The sequence below is a fragment of the Haliotis rufescens genome, unplaced genomic scaffold, assembly GCF_023055435.1.
Source record: "Haliotis rufescens isolate VD_foot unplaced genomic scaffold, xgHalRufe1.0.p SCAF_23, whole genome shotgun sequence".
Lineage (NCBI taxonomy): Eukaryota > Metazoa > Mollusca > Gastropoda > Lepetellida > Haliotidae > Haliotis > Haliotis rufescens.
Window position 1 is genome coordinate 1,853,260 of NW_025963924.1, and position 19,380 is coordinate 1,872,639.

The 19,380-nt window shown below is 42.4% G+C and overlaps 1 protein-coding gene across 1 annotated transcript; it reads right to left on the reverse strand.

Moving 5' to 3' along the window:
• Positions 1 to 1,927: 1,927 nt before the first annotated feature.
• LOC124140197 (melatonin receptor type 1B-B-like) lies at positions 1,928 to 17,100 on the reverse strand. Its single transcript, XM_046507613.2, has 3 exons — positions 16,968 to 17,100; positions 8,373 to 8,744; positions 1,928 to 2,795 (listed from the first exon to the last, which is right to left on the reverse strand). Exons 2-3 carry the CDS (start codon positions 8,623 to 8,625, stop codon positions 2,002 to 2,004), a joined length of 1,047 nt encoding a protein of 348 aa, XP_046363569.2. The 5' UTR covers positions 8,626 to 8,744; positions 16,968 to 17,100; the 3' UTR covers positions 1,928 to 2,001.
• Between the last annotated feature and the right edge of the window lie 2,280 nt (positions 17,101 to 19,380).

The following is a 19,380-nucleotide window of genomic DNA, read 5'->3' on the forward strand; positions in this document are numbered from 1 at the left end:
CCGTGCTCCTGGGTTTCACCGAAGTGGTAAACGTCTGAGACCTGCATCACTTCGGGCTTTCCTCCCACATTAAGCTGACACGCCGCGATATAACTGGAATACTGTTAAAAGCGGCGTTAAACCCAACTCACTCACTCACGCAAATGCTTCCTCAGCTTCTGTGTGTCAGTGTCCCGAGATTCTCACTGGCCGCGTGTAATTGCATGCACTTGTTAACGATTTTAAGACTGCTTCATATGCAAGTAATTTAAGTAGTGACCAGCACGAGATTTGCTTGTTTGTTGTTTAACGCCGCACTCGGCAATATTCCAGATATATGGACGGCGGCCTGTAAACAATCGCGTCTGGACCAGACAATCTAGTGATTGACATCATGAACATCGATGTACGCAATTGTGATACGATGACATTCATCAACCAAGTCAGCGAGCCTGACCACCCGATCCTGAAAGTCGCCTCTTACGACAAGCATAGTCGCCTTTTACGGCAAGCATGGGTTGCTGAAGACCTATTCTACCCCGGATCTTCACGGGTAGTGTTAAGAAGGACGTTACACGGATTGGTGATGGTCACGTGGTTATGTTCAGTGAGTACACATGAAGGAGACATCAGCGGCTAAACAACTATTTAGGATTCAAGCCGAGTTGTGTCATGAGAGACAATCACCAGGATTTGGTACATATGGATCGGTATCAGTGCCCATGAGTACCCTGATGGAACAGGTCCCCGGCATCCTATTGCGCGTCGTTAGATGGAGACTATATTGGATCTAGTTATCGGGCTTGGGGACTTGGTTCATTTCGTGCCGTCGTACCCCGCCTGCGTAGCACATGGGTCATACTGTCAGCAACTGGGGTTTCTGGCCCAGAATGTTATTTTTAGCTAAAAAAAAGTTTAAGGTCATGTCACAACAAAGTTTTGCGTGTTTTATGTAATAACTTTAAGGATCTACACACCTCGAAAGAAGTTAGAATCTCACAACACCCCATAATATATACACACATAGAGGCCTAAAAATGTTTAAAATTGTGCTAAAACTATATTTAGGATGTAAACATGGTCAGTTTCAAAACCTGTTCATATGACAAGAAACGGATTAAGGATTGTGTTCAGAAGAGTTTTACAGTGTGGGATATGTGTAGTGTTTGTCTTCAAAGTTAGTTTGTTTTACACCGCAGTCACTATTATTTCTGTTTTATCATGGCGGCCTGTGAATTTCAGAAACTAAGTAAGGATAAGATTTATGAATGAACAACGTCTTTATTACAATAAGGAGCGACGTTTCGGTGTAGGTTTTAACACCGTTATCAAGCAAGTGATAACGGTGTTAGAACCTAGACCGAAACGTCGCTCCTATTGCTTGAATATTACTAAAATGCTCGTAAAATCCCACTCACTCACTTTTAGTTTACCACGAACACAAATGTGTAACTTAAGGTATGATTCAAATAATGTTAAATGTTATTAAAAATAATATGGGCTTTTTCTATTTGGCCCTTGAACTTTTTCAACAACTGACGATACCGTATTCGACATAATAAGCGCCCAGGGCGCTCTCAAAGTTAGAAATAGGGAGCTCTTATTAGAATATTATTTTGGTGAAAAGATCGTAGTATTTTGGTTGAAAGATCGTAAATTTCGTGGTTTATGCTGACAGCCTGAAATGTTTATATACGACAGATATATTTTTTCCAGAATTTAATTTCTCATAATTAAGAATGCATATAACATACGTATTATACACGAATAAATAAGTCCTGTGTACATTGATCAATCGGAAGGGGTGCTAATTGGGATTGTTCACGAGCCAATATATTAGCAAATATCGCCGTGGGCGCTTATTAGAGCGGGGCGCTTATTACGTCGAATAAGGTAATTAGGGTGATTACATCATCGCATCCAACGTCCAACTCATCCGTGCAGCCACTTTGTCAGTGTGTCCTCGTCAAATACTGATAACATGCTGGTATATTTACTATGACGTAACATTAACGGAGGTAGCTAGGGCGATGCCACTTTAATTTTTCCGTTAACGTGTCCACTTAGTGGCGCTTGCACAGATGGCGGTCGCATCATTTCCCGTTGTACAGAGATACATTTGTTGAGGCCAAGGATTTCGATGAATGCTTTGTGGAACTTCCTGTTCGTGACGTAATACACGAGCCAGTTGATGGACGGGTGGAGGTGAGCGAACACCACGATAAACACGTGCAGCTCGTGCTGGAAGGTGTCACGTGAGTCCAAGACGATCAGTAAGGCGTACGGTATCCAGCACACGGAAAACACGATGTAAATGATAAACAGTGTCTTTGCGAGCTTGAAGCTTGGAGTTCGATCAGTTGATTTATCTGTTGATCCGGGGTGGGTTGCACGTGCATTATGTACCCGTGAACGGACAGCTCGCACGTGTTGGTACATGCGCCGATAGGATATCCCTGTGACGCCGATCGGAATCCACACCATGACGACGGAGAATACGACGGTGTATGGGTACGTCGCCATGCGCTCCCAAATACACTCAAGGCTCTTGTGGTCGAAGGAATGGCCGCCTATGTCGGCGAGGTTGAGGAGGACGAGGCCCATTCCGACACAATAAAATAGCACGCAGTAGATGACGCAGTTGCGGGTGCTGAAGATGGATTTGTAGTGACTGTGGTGGACGATGAAGACGTATCTGTTGCAGCTCATGGCGGCGATGGTCATGAGAGACGCCACACACGACATCGTGCACAACGAGCCTATGACACGACACAGTCCTGGGATACGGTCGAAGAAATCGGAGCCCTCCAGTTTGGCTGAAATAAATAAATAAACAGAGAGTCAAAACCTTACTATCTATTATAACAATGATCAACGATTTTTACAGGTTGATTGATCCAAAAGAGCGTGGACTTTGTCAAACAGTATACCAGGTGTTGATAGAAGTCATGTAAACTACCCATAAGACGGTTGACATGAGCGTCCCCATTGTCCAAAGCGCCGCAATTCGCTGTGCAGATTTCCGCCACCTTTGATCGTGGACTCGAATACCAGATTCATCAGAATATATATCTGGCCTTGTCCATACCTGTGCATACCTCATTTCCTTCTGTCAGTATATATTAACTACGGTTATAACGAACTCAAAGGGACCACTAATTTTAATTTGTTATAACCGTAGTTCCTTATAAGCAAACGTACGGAATATACATTGTGTACAGCAAATAAACAGGACCAAAAAATAGTTCGTTATATCCGTCAGTTCGTTATAAGCGTGTTCGTTATAACCGTAGTTTATTGTATTCAGTAGAGTGACGAACGTTCGTCGCATCGAAGGCCCGAGTTTCTCCACGTGTGATATTTCTGGAATATTGTTAAAAGTTGTTAAAATTCTTCTCACTCACTCACTCAAGCATTGTGGTCCAAGAATTCACAAAATTAGTAACGTTTGACCTATTCGCGTTGTGTTAATTGTTCACGTGTACGACTGATTGAATGGAGTTTTACGCGACCCTATGCACTAACACCTTTACATAACGAAAAAGGAACCACACAAACCAGCGAATGACCACCGACGCGAATTGGGACTCGCGAAGATCCGGGGTAGAATAGGTCTTCAGCAACCAATGCTTGCCGTAAGAGGCGACTTACGGGATCGGGTGGTCAGGCTCGCTGACTTGGTTGATGTATGTCATCGTATCAGATATCGCGGAACGATGCTCATGATATTAACCACTGGACTGTCTGGTACAGACTCGATTATTTACAGACCGCCGTCATATAGCTGTAATATTGCAGAGTGCGGCGTTAAACAACAAAGCAACCAACGTAACAACCGACAAAAATGTTCGGGCGAAATGACTTGGACATTTACGCGTAACTGTACCCGACGGTGTAGCACGCTTTCAAGCACTAGTTGGGCTCAGTTGGACTATTATTTGCAGGTCGCAGTGATATAGCTCTAATACTGCCGATTGATCAACAAACAAACAAAACAACAAAAACAATCCAGTTCTCACACACCAACTTGCCACAAGTATTGTCCGGAGAGCGGAAGGTCGGTGGTTCGATCTGGTAGCTTCATACCAAAGGAATTTTAAACATGGTACTTATTGTTACCCTGTCTCGTGCTCGGCATTAAGGGGCTAAAACAAGGACTGGTCGGCTCGGAGTCAGTATTTTGTGTCTGAGTGGGGTATTTATATTAAACTGCGGCATGGCATCTCAGTGTGCTAGCAATGTATAATCGGCAGTAGTCGCCCGCTTCTACTAGCCCAGAAGGATTAATAGCAGAGAAATATTTCGTTGTGGTATAGAGAGGTATATCGGCATGGCCATTTCTCCACCCACTCTTGAGTCAATTGAGCAGAATTGTTTCGCTGTGACAAGTCAGCAAAATAGCAGGGGGCTGTGATCTTTGGAAAATGGACAAACGCGATGAACGCGCACCGATCCACACAAAAAACATCACCATTCCTTCTGTGTGTAACCAGAACTTATCAATAACGCCTTATACATAGCGACGTGCATGTCCATGTGTGTGTGTGTGTGTGTGTGCGTGCGTGCGTGTGTTGAGTGTGTGTGTAGAGAGAGAGAGCGTGCATGCGTGTGTGTGTTGAATGTGTGTGTGTGGGTTTGTAGAGAGAGAGCGAGAGAGAGAGAGAGAGAGAGAGAGATAGCGTGCGTACGTGTGTGTGCTTATACTCAACTCTCGTAAGTGGCAGGCAGCTTTAATAGTGACCTGTCTCGTTATAAAGACATTGGTTGGGTCTCTATCATAAAGACTACATGAACACTCCTCATTCCGTCTGTGTGATATCAATTCTAACGAAAACATACATATCATTAATCTGACCGACGTGATTCATAACAGTGTCGCGTATTCGTGTCAAGAGTTCTTTCATCGCCAATGCCGTAGAAGAGATAATACCGACTGGTCACTGAATCAATGCCATCAGTTATTGTCGCTCTAGTGAGTTTCGACTTAAGGTGGCTCCGTGATTGCAGTTATAGTTACAACAACCGCCTGACTGACCGAATTTCTCTCCCGGGTACAGAAGGGTCAGCTCTGATAAAATGATTAATGCATTTGTGATGTTCTCTTTTCCATCAATGTATAGAGGTCTTGTAGCATTCCTAGTTGCCAATAATCATTGTGATTTTCGAATATGTCTTGCAGGTGTATTGTTTTCCTGTTACCTCCGGCACATCATTTGTAGGGCGCCTGGCCGGCCGTGTCGAGACGTCAGTATTATCGGGTTCCAATGCGCAGGTTCAACTTACATCATCGTCTGACTATTATTAATAGATATTTTTCGCAAAAATCGTTTCTTGTAATTAGAATTCAGTATCTCATGGTGGTTGTGCTGTGATTTTGTAGATACGTGCTTTATAGTATGTTGTACAATATAAGACGTGGATAGATGTATTTATCTGTCTTCTTGCAACCATAGACATCAAAACCTCAGTTTCTTGCAACAACAAATCCGTTTTTGCTACAGCTGGTCGTATGCTTTATATACTCTTCAAAAAAGAAACTTGCCACTGACTTTCAAAATGTAATATAATGCGATTGTTTCAAAATAGGACACAGAAACTATAATTGAAACACTGTTTGAAGATCAATGTACACAATGTTCAAAACATTAATCGTGTCACCTAGACAGACACACGTACACGATACAGTTAATGTCACAGGGGTACAGAAAATGTCAGTATCGGTTGTGCCTACCACGTGCATCAATCACTGCTTGACACCGATGACCCATAGATGCAATCAAGTTGTCAATACCACGCTGTTGGATGTGCTGCCATTCATGCTGAAGTGCATCAAGAAGCGCCGGAAGTTTTTGGGGCGGTGGATTCCTTCTGCTAACGCGTCGATCAAACTCGTCCCACAGATGCTCAATCGGGGACAAATCTGGTGACCGGGCTGGCCAAGGTAATGTTTGGATGTTGTTGTGCTGTAAGAAGTCCTGACAAACACGTGCAATATGCGGTCGAGCGTTGTCCTGCTGGAATTGTCCGCCATGAACGTTGACGCGAGGAAGAACGTAAGGCTGTAGGATCAAGTTTCTGTAACGCACACCTGTCAATGCACCTGCCACATGCACGAGAGGCGTCCTACCACCGTGATGAATTCCGGCCCATACCATGACCCTCCGCCGCCAAATGGGACGACCTGCTGCACACAGTTGGGGGCGTAACGTTCACCCCGACGTCTGTAGACACGTGCGCGCCGTTTGATCTGACATCTGCGTACCCCAGGGATCTGTGTGGTTGTAGACGTGGCTGTGGTAGTGCGGTCTCGGAGGTGTCGCAGCCGGATGTATCGATCTTGTGCTTGGGTTGTCACCCATGGTCTTCCTGACCTTGGTCTGTCGTCGACTCTGTTGGTGTTGTTGTATCGGGTCCACAGTGCGGAGATTGTCTGTTTGGATACACCAAAGTGCCTGGCCACTTCTTGCTGAGTTGCTCCAGCTTGTAATCTCACAATGGCGTTGTTCCGTTGAGCTGCATTCAGTCTTGGCATTCTGTCACCGTCTCTACTGCCGTTATAAGGACTGTATGAACAGCCGTTGATGTGGATTTTTATACCCATTCAGCAGGGGGGCCTGCATGACTAAATGCAGGATCCTGTGCTGCACGTTTTTTACAGGCGGTTGCGTTTGGATGAAGCTGTAAAATTGATCCCCAAACGCTACTATTATGTGCTTTGCATGTGTTTTCGCGAATTATAGACACATCATCTTTCTGTTTGACTTATTTGGTTCTCATTTAATGTAATTATTTAGGATATTTGGCAAAAAGTGGTTTTACATCTATGTCAAGTTTCTTTTTTTTCAAAATGAATACAATACGTCTATATCAGCATTGCCATAAATTGCCCTTTGCACTTCCAGTGTGTCTTTCCATAACTTTCCATAAGATGTTCATTTGTACCTGATTTCATCCCTTTGTTTCTCAGTGCCATATTCGTGTTGACATTAAGCTGGCACGCCGTGATATAACTGAAATGTGCCGTTTAAACCTACTCACTGACTCACTCAGTGCCTTTGGTACTCATATAAAAGATGTCGGACCTGCTGATAGGACAATCAGAACGTCTGAAAGAGGCTGAAGTTGCTAAACGGCTATCATACTAGGAAGACCGCCCTCGGTGACTTCACTTAAAAACATACTTTAGGTCTCGGAAGGGGCCGAACATTTCAGTTAAGCTTTTACCCACAAAACAATTTGTTCAGAATATCCAGCATGTCAACAGGACGATTAAATTCTTTGGTAATGAGGACAAAAACAATTCGAGCAATTTCGGAAACATACTTTGATAAGAATATCCCATATGGTCGGCCCCTTGCCGTATCAGTGTGCCATCGAACTCTGATGAAATTGAAGGCGGCTATGCTTGTCGTAAGCGGCGACTAACGGGATCGGGTGGTCAGGCTCGCTGACTTAGTTGATGCATGTCATCGATCCCAATTGCGTGGATCGATGCCCCTGATGTTAATCACTGGATTGTCTGGTCCAGACTCGATCATTTCCAGATATATTCATATAGCTGGAATATTGCTGAGTGCGACGTTATAAACTAACAAACAAACAAACTGATGAAATTGAAGGATATATATTCAACATTTGTATTAGTCTTCAAGTCTCTCTGAGACAACATTCCTGTTACTATCGGAACAGGCTTGAATAGTCAACTGTACGGTGGCCTACAAGGGACATGGAGTCTGTTTTTCAATATAGACGGTTGTTTTTATACATGATTTATCACATATTTTGTATGACAATTAGTTTGCAAAAGGTTACGATAACAGTAAGTGAATATCAAAATATTGAAAAAACAGACACCATGTCCCTTATTGGCCACCGTACAACTGATATCTGTATTTGTATTTAGAGTCGACTGTGAATTTGTATTACACAGTGTATCATGCAGAATAGAATACGAAGCACACACACACACACACACACACACACACACACACACACACACACACACACACACACACACGTGCACACACACACACGTGCACACACACACACACACGTGCACACACACACACACGTGCACACCTCCAATTTGCCTTCACGGAGACGAGAAATGGGGATAAGATGGTTCAAATGGATAGAGCCAATAATATTAGCATTCATCATCACCATCACCATCACCATCATGAGTGCATCATCACTCACTCAATTAATTACAACTTGACAACGGGCTTGACAACAATTCTTTTCAGACGCAGTTCAGATTATTGGTGACCGCATCTTCAATGATAATAGACTCATTACCCACTAAAGCCCAGAACTACGGTAGCAGATACTAGCCGGACTACAGCACTAAATAAAACTTATTCATTTAGGATGATTTCGACAAACAGCCTCACCTATGATGCTCATTGGATCCGCTAGCGCCGTCACATACAGGTCGGAGCAGGCCAGGTTGACTATGAAGATGGACTCCACGTTGTGGAGATACTTCTTCGTTGCCACGGATACCAGAATCAAACCATTCCCCAAGGTTCCGACAACTGTTGCAAGTCCAAGTATAAACAGAATCGGAATCGCAATTTCTGGTTGGATGGTCAAGAATTCGTTACGTCCAAATGTCAGCCGAGTGACGTTGTCCTTAGCGTCCATTCTGTCTCCGGCCGTCCACTTGAATACGGTCAGGCTGACCAATTGGTCTCACATGAATGTTCTCAGAGGTTGGTAGAATGAGTGGTCAGACAGTGGTCTTATCACGAGGATAAACGGACCTGCAATGATATCCGAATCTTAACTCAAATATATACTCAGATATATCTTTCTAAATATCCCCAAAACATTGTTATATCATGACTTTGGAAAATACTCTTATCGGATCGGTCAATCAGAGGTTTCAAATCACAATGACTCTTGTTCAAACATCTGATTGGATGGCCGCTTCACCGCAAAAGCTAATAGTTACATCAAGTACTTGTTCCTCAATCATTGTCGCTAGGCATTTTAAAATATTGATATGTTCACCTGTACAACATGCAGATTTCGGTTCCAAATGCAGTTGTACCTTTAATTCTACAGGTTACCTAACTCTCTACGTTGAAAACACAGGATATTTATACCCAGAATAATATGCTTTGATCTCCATGTAAATAAGCACTTTATGTTTTAATTCAATTATCAAATCAAATATGAAAAGTGACTTAATATTAATATCAAAGAAAGCAATTACATTGTCTGTTTCCTATTATACAAAATAATATCAACGAAGTAGATTTAATGGTAGATAATAATGATAAAATGTTGTGCCATAACCTTTCTCCAAAAGTACAACGTAATTATAATAGAAAATGAATGAAAGACTGGACTGACAACAAAGATTCGATCAATACAAATCATAAGGCTTATACATTCAAATTAAAAGAAAATCGCTACTTTTATATATTCTGTTCTATTCTACTAAAGTGAATTAGAACATGCTTGAACATATCGATTGATCACCGGGATTTGCTATCGACCCTTTTCTCTGTTATGTCTTGACCACAGGTTAATTGCACACCAGTTTCCTGGGTTAATTCAGCGGGATGGTGGATCAGGATAAACACTAGGCGAAATTGGGCGTAATAACACATTGAAGAGAAATGGCGTGAAAAGACTTCATTACAGTAATACTATATAATGCGCTTTACCAGTGGGGCAGAATACACGCGCCTTTTCGAGATCACCTGGTATCGTCACCTTATGACAGTGATTTTTGATGAGAGACATGCTTATGATAAAGTCGGTATCGTACAACGGATTCTGATTTTTGTGTGTGCTTTTTTCATTTGTCGCTTTTATCTAAGGATGAAATACAGTATTTATTAGTTAAAATAAATACCATATTCCCCGCCGTGATATTGCTGGAATTCCTAAAATCATTTACTCACTCACGTGGATTTCACCAAAGTTGTAAACGTATACGACCTTCATCACTAACATGCTTTGATACAACAGAGCTCAAAACAGCGTAAAACCTCACTCACACTCTCACACTCACCCACACCTACATCACCTCACACTCACACTCACACTCACACTCGCACTCACGTTCACATCGACTCTACCCGTGAAGATCCGGGGAAGAATATGTCTTCAGCATCCCATGCTTGCCATAAAAGACGACTTTGCTTGTCGTAAGAGGCGACTAACAGATTCGGGTGATCAGGTTCGCTGACTTGGTTGATGCAAGTCATCGTATCCCTATCAATCCCGTCAATTGATGCTTATGGTATCAATCACTGGATTGTCTGGTCCAGACTCGATAATTTACATACCGACGTCATATATCTGGAATATTGCTGAGTACGGCTTTCTACAACAAACAAGCCATAGCTACAGAGGTTTTGGAATTAAAATGTGTAACTTCGAAAATTGTACACTGAGATCTATTTCAATTAAGCATTTTAGAAAAAACATTCTGTAAATCAATACCATTTCATTTTTAAGTTATCAAAGAAAGAGACATATAAAACACTATCACAACTACCTTTGTCTTTAAGCATGCTGGGTCAAAATGGAAATTGATTTCTGTGCATATAAAACCTGGCATGTGTATTCATGGCATGCGCCACACGAAGCCAAGGCCAAGCTTACATTCCTTTGGCTGTCAGCATCCTGAGTGTTTTATGAAGTCAGTGTCTGTGTTGATAGTGACGTTAATCAAATGCATTGAGTAGTTCTAACTACGTCAGCGCGATATCACCAACAACGTTGGCTTCACACATCACTTGACGCATGTTGGGAATAGGATCCGGCGGATCTTAACTTGCAGACGCTTTAACAACATGTCTGTCATGCCGGTCAGAACAGATAAAACGTCTGAACAAAAACAAACAAGGAACAACAGTCACTGATTATGCCAGAGCCAACTAATAACTCATGGAAAGGATTTTTCATTACACTGTTTTCAGCGTACAATCAAATCATTTAACATTTTAGGGGCGGAATATTAAAGATTATTTTCTTTGGTAAATTAGTATTTCCTTCGTCGCAATGTTTTTCTTCTCCAACTTAACGTAATCTGTTTTTCTACAGTTCCCAATTGAACCAAGCTTAAGGATTATCTTTTACTTGTAATAAACTGGGCCGCAAAAGAAAGTATAGGTAGAGTTCCATGATCGATAAAAAAATAACAAGAAGAGGTTTTGTTGTGAATTATAATATAATCTAGGGAGGGGTAACAAATGATTGATCAACCACAGTTTGAATTAAATTGTGCAATCACAGGTAATGTAAGCTCAAGGTAAACAATGGTGGGGTAAGAAATTTCATTTTCAAAAGTTGTCTAAAATGTCACCAAAACATTGTTAGACACACTACAAGTTCATTGTCGACACAGTTGCCTTCAATAGCGTGTATGACCTCCAGCTGCCTCAATGCATGCTGTGATACGCCGCCTCATCGATGACGTCAGTCTTCTGATGACGTGGACTGGAATCCGTTGCCACTCGTCTCTCAGGGCCTGCTGCAATTCTTGTCTGTTGACGGGAGGCTGATGGCGTGCTCCAATCTGTCTGTGAAGATAGTCCAGCAGATGTTCAATAGGATTCATATCGGGTGAGTGGGCAGGCCAGGGCAAAACGTCAACGTTCTGCTGGTTTAGAAAGTTCCGAGTCAGTCTTGCAGTTTTGGGCCTGGTATTGTCGTGTTGAAACAATGTCCCCTGCTGTTGGTTTTGTAAGAACGGAAGCACAACTGGCTGCAACAATTGGTCTCTGTACTGCACAGCGTTCAGGTTTCCCTGTATAATCACCAAACCAGTCTTCTTATCTCCACAAATACCACCCCACACCATGACACCTCCCCCACCGAGTGGATGGACCTCTCGAATACACGCCGGAGCCAAACGTTCCCCTCTGCGTCGATAAACTCGTTCTCTGCCGTCATTTCGAAACAAGTTAAACCGACTTTCATCAGTAAACAGCACTCGACGCCAATTTCTCACTTGCCAGCGTCGAACCTGCCTCGACCACCGCAGTCTCAGGCGTCGATGTTGAGCAGTCAGTACCATTCCTCGGAAAGGACGATACGCTCGGATTCCAGCAGCACGAAGTCGTCGTAGTACTGTACGTTGGCTAATGGGATGTCCCAGCGCTGTTGCTGCCGTCGCCGTCGCCGTCGCCGTTACGAATCTGTTTCGCAGGTGAATGAGCCGTATCTGACTGTCTTCCAGTGGTGTTGTCACTCGGGGTCGTCCGGTTCTAGGCCTGTCCTGTGTCCTCCTTGTCTGCCTGTACAGTTGAATCAACCTGGCTACTGTCAATGGTGTACAATTAAACCTTCTGGCAAATTGGACCTGTGTTGCCCCCATTTCGGCCATACCGATGGCTATCTCTCTCTGTTCCTGTGACAGTCGTGACATTTCTTTTGAGTGCTGTCATCACGTGTGGTTATACCCTGCAGACGAACGCATTTATACAGCTAACACGCACGTACAGTTTATGCCATAGGCGGGAAACCTGTTTCACCATTTTTCTGTCACCGCACGAGCGCCGTCAAAGGTGGCGCGTTCGGGTGAGGTGTTTTTGGTACCTGTTCCTGGGCAGCCAAATTCCCAAATACCCACTTTCTACTAGTTATCGCTGTTTTTAGGAAAATTACAAATTGCCAACCTATACTTTCTTTTGCCGCCTAGTTTAGATAATGTTATCGATGAGACAAACAAATCCGATAAACTTGGTTTAACGATTCGATAAATATGCAAATGTCACCATAATATAAACTCTATCGATACGATGCCTACTTACTTATCTATTGTCGCATGTTCCAAACAAATATAGATAATTCTCGATGAGTGAGTGTTAATAGCTGAAAATCATTTGGCACTATATATTATGGGGCGTGCCACTCCAGAATTGTATTCCTACCTGTTGTCTACAGTTAAGTGGGGGCGGTCGGGTAGCCTAGTGGTTAAAGCGTTCGCTCGTCACGCCGAAGACCCGGGTTCGATTCCCGACATGGGTACAATGTGTGAAGCCCATTTCAGGTGTCCCCCGCGGTGATATTGCTGGAATATTGCTAAAAGCGGCGTAAAACCCCACTCACTCACTCACTCACTCACTCACTCACTCACTACAGTTAAGTGAGTGAGTTGGGTTTAACAGTGCTTTTAACAGCATTCCAGTTATATCGCGGCGTGTCAACTCAATGTGGGAGGAAAGCCCGAAGTGATGCAGGTCTCAGACGTTTACCACTTCGGTGAGACCCACGAGCACGGGTATGGTGCTGACAAACCTAGAAACATAATCGGAGCGAACCGGAATTTGAACCTAGAATCAAAGGTTTCTGACGTGCCCAAGGGACGCAACTCTGAACAGCGAATCGCGGCGCCTTAGACGACTGGGACACTCGTGCCCCACTTCAGTAAGTGAAATTAAGTCTTAAACATTGATAAATTTAAGAATAAGACGTTATGATGAAGATATTATTACCCTGTACGTGTCACCACTATCCCTGGTATCGTAAATAGCATATACACAAGTATATATGACTCCGGACCACAAAATCGGTCATATGTATTCACGGGTGATGGCCGGGGAATGTTGTGTAATCAAATCCGTATGGCGATGGACAGCTCGCTAACCGGGAGCCTTGCAAGTTGTAATGGCACAGGTGGTTATAAAATACCCGCTATCTCTTCTCGGGTTTATTGATTCTGACAAAAACGCACTCAAAGGACAGAATTCATCTACTTTCACAGTTGTTATCGATCCTCCTTTGACCAGACATCAAACGAATTTCGTGAACTTTCACGAGGCAATACTAGCACTCCGATTGCCGTATCTCTCATACTTAGATGTAGACTTACGACAGTGGTAGCACTAATAATAACATTGATTTGTGGAAAAGGGCGCTAGAGGGCATCTTATTTTAAGGCATCGATTCTCAATTACGTTAGTAAATGGATGACCGAAAAGTAAAGTAGAACATTTGTCTACAAGGGCCGCATAACAAGCAGTCAAAGGACGAGGTAGAATACGATCTCTAGTTAGCCCAAGGAAACGTCAAATTATAAAATTGTGGGAACTTTGTAATATTGGCATGAAAATTACCATGTGCAAATGGTAACAATTTGTCCCGTGGACTTCCAACCTTTGAACTTCTGACTCCATCAAATACATGACAATAGCCAACATGAGTGAATCTTTCATACTTAGAAAGAAAATCTAAGAAAGGGCACGCCTGTGATCTATGTGATTTTTTCAGGCCGCGGGCCCTTTTTGAGAAGAATAAAATGTATTTTTATTTTTTTAATCAAAGATGGCTATTTGGCGGCCATTTTGAAATTCCACTTTTGAAGCTTTGAAATAAAACTTGAAACCCCTTATGGTAACAACTATCAACACAAAATTTAATTTCAGTAGAATCCATCAAGCTATATCGGAGAATACGAAAATGTAATATGTTTTTTGGGCGACGCATAAGTTCACCTAACCTTTCAGGCTTGTTAAGAATAGAAAAGCTTCCTGAAAACCTAAAAAAGCAGCCTTCAGATTACGTTTAGCCATTACTCTGACATAAGTTACCGATGCATTAAATGTTGTTATAAATCTCAACCATGCAATAGTTGAGTTGAACAAAGTCGAATTCCATTTCATATGAACATTTCTTCATTTTTAAAACTATGCATACCTCGAGAGCCAAATAGAGCCGTCATTATACCTTGTTTTTTCATATACGTGTTCTGTCGTTCTGGTGGGATACTTTGTTGTGGGCCGTGGATGTATGTATAGCAGAGAAGGACATGCATGGTAGTTTAGTAATAAAGATCTGATTGATTAATGTTCACTCATGGTGGAATTACGTGTTTACTGGATAGAGTGAGTGAGTTGGGTTTAACGCTGCTTTTAACATTATTTCAGTCATATCGCGGCGTGTCAGCTTAATGTGGGGGGAAAGCCCGAAGTGATGCAGGTTTCAGACGTGTACCACTTCGGTGAAACCCACGAGTACGGGTATGGTGCTGACAAACCTAGAAACATAATTGGGGCGAACCGGGATTCGAACCCACAATCATAGGTTTCTGGCGTGCCCAAGTGACGCAACTCTGCACAGCGAATCGCGGCGCCTTAGACGACTGGGCCACCCGTGCCCCCTTACTGGATAGAAAGCATATATACTGTATAATAGAACATTGAATGTCAATTGTTGTAAACATGTTCAAGTTTTGTACTGTATGGAAGGAATATGTGTCTGGCTTCAAACCGTTTCTGATTTGTTTTTATTTAAATCCTGCTGTCCGACTGACTTTATTATTTAATCATTATTCGGTCACTCTGTATAATGCCAAACACCTAAGGACACACGCAAACAACCTTAAGTCATAACTAAATATAACAAAATTGGTATTTACATATACATGTACAGAGACATTGCTTTTCTTTCCACCTTTTGTCAATATTGATTCTTAGAGAAGATTCGTCGATATCAATTCCGAAATGACATGCCAGAAAGGCGACTCTAACACTTCAAGACCATTGAAACGCCATTGGTAACGTGAGTAATGAAGTATTCATCTGCCGACATCCACAGCAGGAGTTCATCCTCAAACAGATGTCTTGATCTGGGACCAACGTTACACAGATATCTTCCCACTAGAACTGCAACATTCCAGAGTGAGTGAGTGAGTGAGTGAGTGAGTGAGTGCAGGGTTAAGCCACTTTTGGCAACATTTAGCTATATTATTTCGGAGGACAACAAAAATGGGCTTCACACATTGCACCCTTGAGGGAAATGGAGCCGGGCCCTCTGATTGATGAAAACCTATCTTGTCTGTCAACAGTGTTGTATATCATTAATTATTAATGTAAGTAGACCCTGGCTCATAATCAATTCAGGCCTATAGTTGTGTGTTGAGTAGGTTCCACCAACAAATCACATTACATGTGAAACATAATATTTGCAATATTGAAACATAGCCTTCAATCGAGGTTGTGTGCCATCTTTGCTGCCATGTTCGAGTATAACAGGGAACTGTGAGTAGGATCTAATCCTCCAACATTACTTGGCGAGGGATGGGGTGAGGTTCGACCTGTTTATGTTATTTGTGTGAGTGAGAGGGTGAGTATGGTTTTACGCCGCTTTTAGCAATATTCCAGCAATTTCACGGCGGGGGACACCAGAAAAGGGCTTCACATAATGTACCCATGTCGGGAATCGAACCCGGGTCTTCGGCGTGACGAGCGAACGCTTTAACCACTCGACCGCCCCTTATTGACACATTGTGACCATTTTGAGTAAACATACATACAACTGTTTTGTTTTCAGAAAGCTTTAGATACCCCAATGTACTCGTGAATATAATTTCCTTAATACATAATACCTACCCCGTTATAAGGTCAAAACACGGTTTATATAACTGGATCCCAAAATGTCTGAGAAATGTACCTCCGCTGAAACACGTTCAATAACCATGTGCTCGATCAATTCCGATTACAGTCTATTCGCGGTACCATCAAACTAAACATACTTAGATAACTATTTCAAGTAAGATGAAAGGAAATGAGGTTGTTCTTAATTGAAAACGATTCTCAATAAATAATAAAAGACAGCCCCTTTCCATAATCATAAGAAATCACTGATATCAGCAGAGTTCATTGTACTATAAGCTTGTGTTTATGAATCACCAGGTGTTCGCGAAAATATGAGTTTATCCTGCCCCACCGGGAAAACAAAATATGAAATAGCAACCTACACTTCAAGATGACTGCGTCTGCTACTTCTACTCACACATAAATGAAACCCTGCTCCGGAATTGTATACGTGTAAGAAATACGTTACCATGTTTCGCCGAAGCACCACAACAATCCAAGCTTATGATGTAGTCGAATTCTTACAATTGGACTTTTCTTATGATTATGGAAAATGTTTTGTCGCTTTATTTGAACAATTTCTAACAGGAAGTTTCTAACAGGAAAATAGGACAATTTAAGTCATATATCACAAGATGCGACACTTACCTCCAAACCAGTCCATTTCAGTGAGGTATTGACCAGACCCCCGCGCCTGTAGTTTCACAACCGACCCTATCCATGCCGTGTCTGGTCAATACATGTCGTCTACTCCAGCAGTACAGCTAGCCGTGTGCTCCAGCTGAACAACTGACGCACACTCCAGAGTAACACCTTCTCTGCTGCAGTCCTGTAAACTCGCCCTCACCGACGTCCGCGCACTCGATGCTCATAGTGAGGATATGAATATATTTATACAGATGCTCTGTTTGGGATTTCTTGAGAGATAAACGGTTTCCGGATTTCGTATTTTCATGAAACATTCTTCTATGTGAGATTCAAAAACATTTCTCACAGTAAAACACAATACAATTTTATTGTCATATTTGTATTGATTTGTGAGTGTTGGGATTTCTTGTCATTACGATGTATGTAATACTTGCGCAGTGCCTGAGTGAGTATTTTTTTTACGCCGCTTTTAGCAATATTCCAGCAATATCACGGCGGGGGACACCAGAAATGGGCTTCACACATTGTACCCATGTTGGGAATCGAACCCGGGTCTTCGGCGTGACGAGCGAACGCTTTAACCACTACGCCCTTCACAGTGCCGAAACAAGTTGATGGCGTATTGTGGCCTTCTGGGTCAGCTTTTTTAGCAGTAATTACGTTCAACGGGATACTTCTATCGATATTCACATACATTACACTGATATACAATAATATTAAGAGGTCAGGAAATGTCATTAGCAATGTACATTACTAACGATGACAACTTCAGACATCTCAAAAGATATTTTGAAGGGTAAAAACGTTCTTCCTTTAGTCTGCACACATACATGTACACACACGCGCGGCAGAATATCGAATGGTTCCTCCTTTACAGTGAGTATTCTGAACAAATGAGCGAGTGAGTGAGTGAGTTATACCAAGTTTGATTTTTACTTAATTGAACACTGAAAGAACTTTTGTCAAATTTGATTATGTCTATGTAACCATCACTCATTCCTGCAACAATTTGTAAAAGTGAGTGAGTGAGTTGGGTTTAACGCCGCTTTTAACAGTATACCAGTTATATCGCGGCGTGTCAGCTTAATGTGGGAGGAAAGCCCCAAGTGATGCAGGTCTCAGACGTTTACCACTTCGGTGAAACCCACGAGCACGGGTATGGTGCTGACAAACCTAGAACGGACCAGACAATCCAGTGATTGACATCATGAGAATCGATTCGCGCAACTGGGATACGATGACATGCATCAACCAAGTCAGCGAGCCTTACCACCATATCCGATATCAATCACTGGATTGTCTGGTCCAGGCACGATTATTTACAGACCGCCGTCATATAGCTGGAATATTGCGGAGTGTGGCGTAAAACAACAAACAAACAAATTAATAGAGTCGCTTGTGATTACAAAATGAAAACAGAATCAGTATGAAAGACAGAAGGCTAAGGTTAATATGAAACATGGCATCAACAGATTAACGATTACTGCAATGTTGCTTTATTTCTCTGTATCAGTGTCATTGGTGCCTACGCTTTTCGCGAACACCTGGTGAAATTGGGTTTAACGTCGCGTCCAAGATTATTGCACTTGGCGACGTGCATGCACTTGTGTGTGTGGCTGCTTGTACTAGTCCGGACTGATGCCGACTTATAATGCTAGCTCACTGAGATACCATGCCGCAGTTTAACATGAATACCCCACTCAGACACAGTACACTGACTCCGAGCCGACCAGTCCTTGTTTAGCCCCTTTATGCCGAGCGCCAGGCAGGGTAACAACAAGTACCATCTTTTAAACCATTTTGGTGTGACGCGGCCGGGTATCGAACCCCGGACCTTCCGCTATCCAGGCGGACGATCTACCACTAGACCACGGAGGCGGTTGTCATCACCGACCTTCAGTGGTCAATCTATATAATTTTCAACAATGTTTTGCCCTTAACGCCCAATAATGACGCAGATAATAGAGGCTGATTATTATCTGGCGTTATTATTACGTTAATTACATGCATACAGTTCGTTTTTATTCATATTAAAACACGGTAAGCACAAAACGTGCTGGGTGAGCCTGAATAACATAAAAATGGTAGGACACAACACACACACACACACACACACACACACACTGTGCAGGTCGGGTTTTTTTCAGTTTCCATTGCAGACTCTTGCAGAAAGTAATATTATTTTTAAGGGTTTCATTACGATTTATAATTTAAATATTTAAGTAGTTATTTAAACTTTTGCAGGTACGCCATATTGAATATTAGTCTTTTTCAAAGCTAACACAAATCCACAGATTTTAATGAAGCTTTTGAAAGAAGAATTGATAAGCATGCTTCCAAGTGATTAAGCTATTGACGAGCATCGTTATCTTCAAATTACCCTTATTAAATATAAGCCTACACTACCGCACAC

What these genes read in the sequence shown, in the direction of transcription:
- LOC124140197 (XM_046507613.2), bottom strand. Translation starts at nt 8,625, where the DNA reads ATGGACGCTAAGGACAACGTCACTCGGCTGACATTTGGACGTAACGAA. An exon ending in GGATCCAATGAGCATCATAG is followed by an intron (nt 2,796 to 8,372) that starts GTGAGGCTGTTT and finishes TATTTATTTCAG; the next exon opens with CCAAACTGGAGGGCTCCGAT.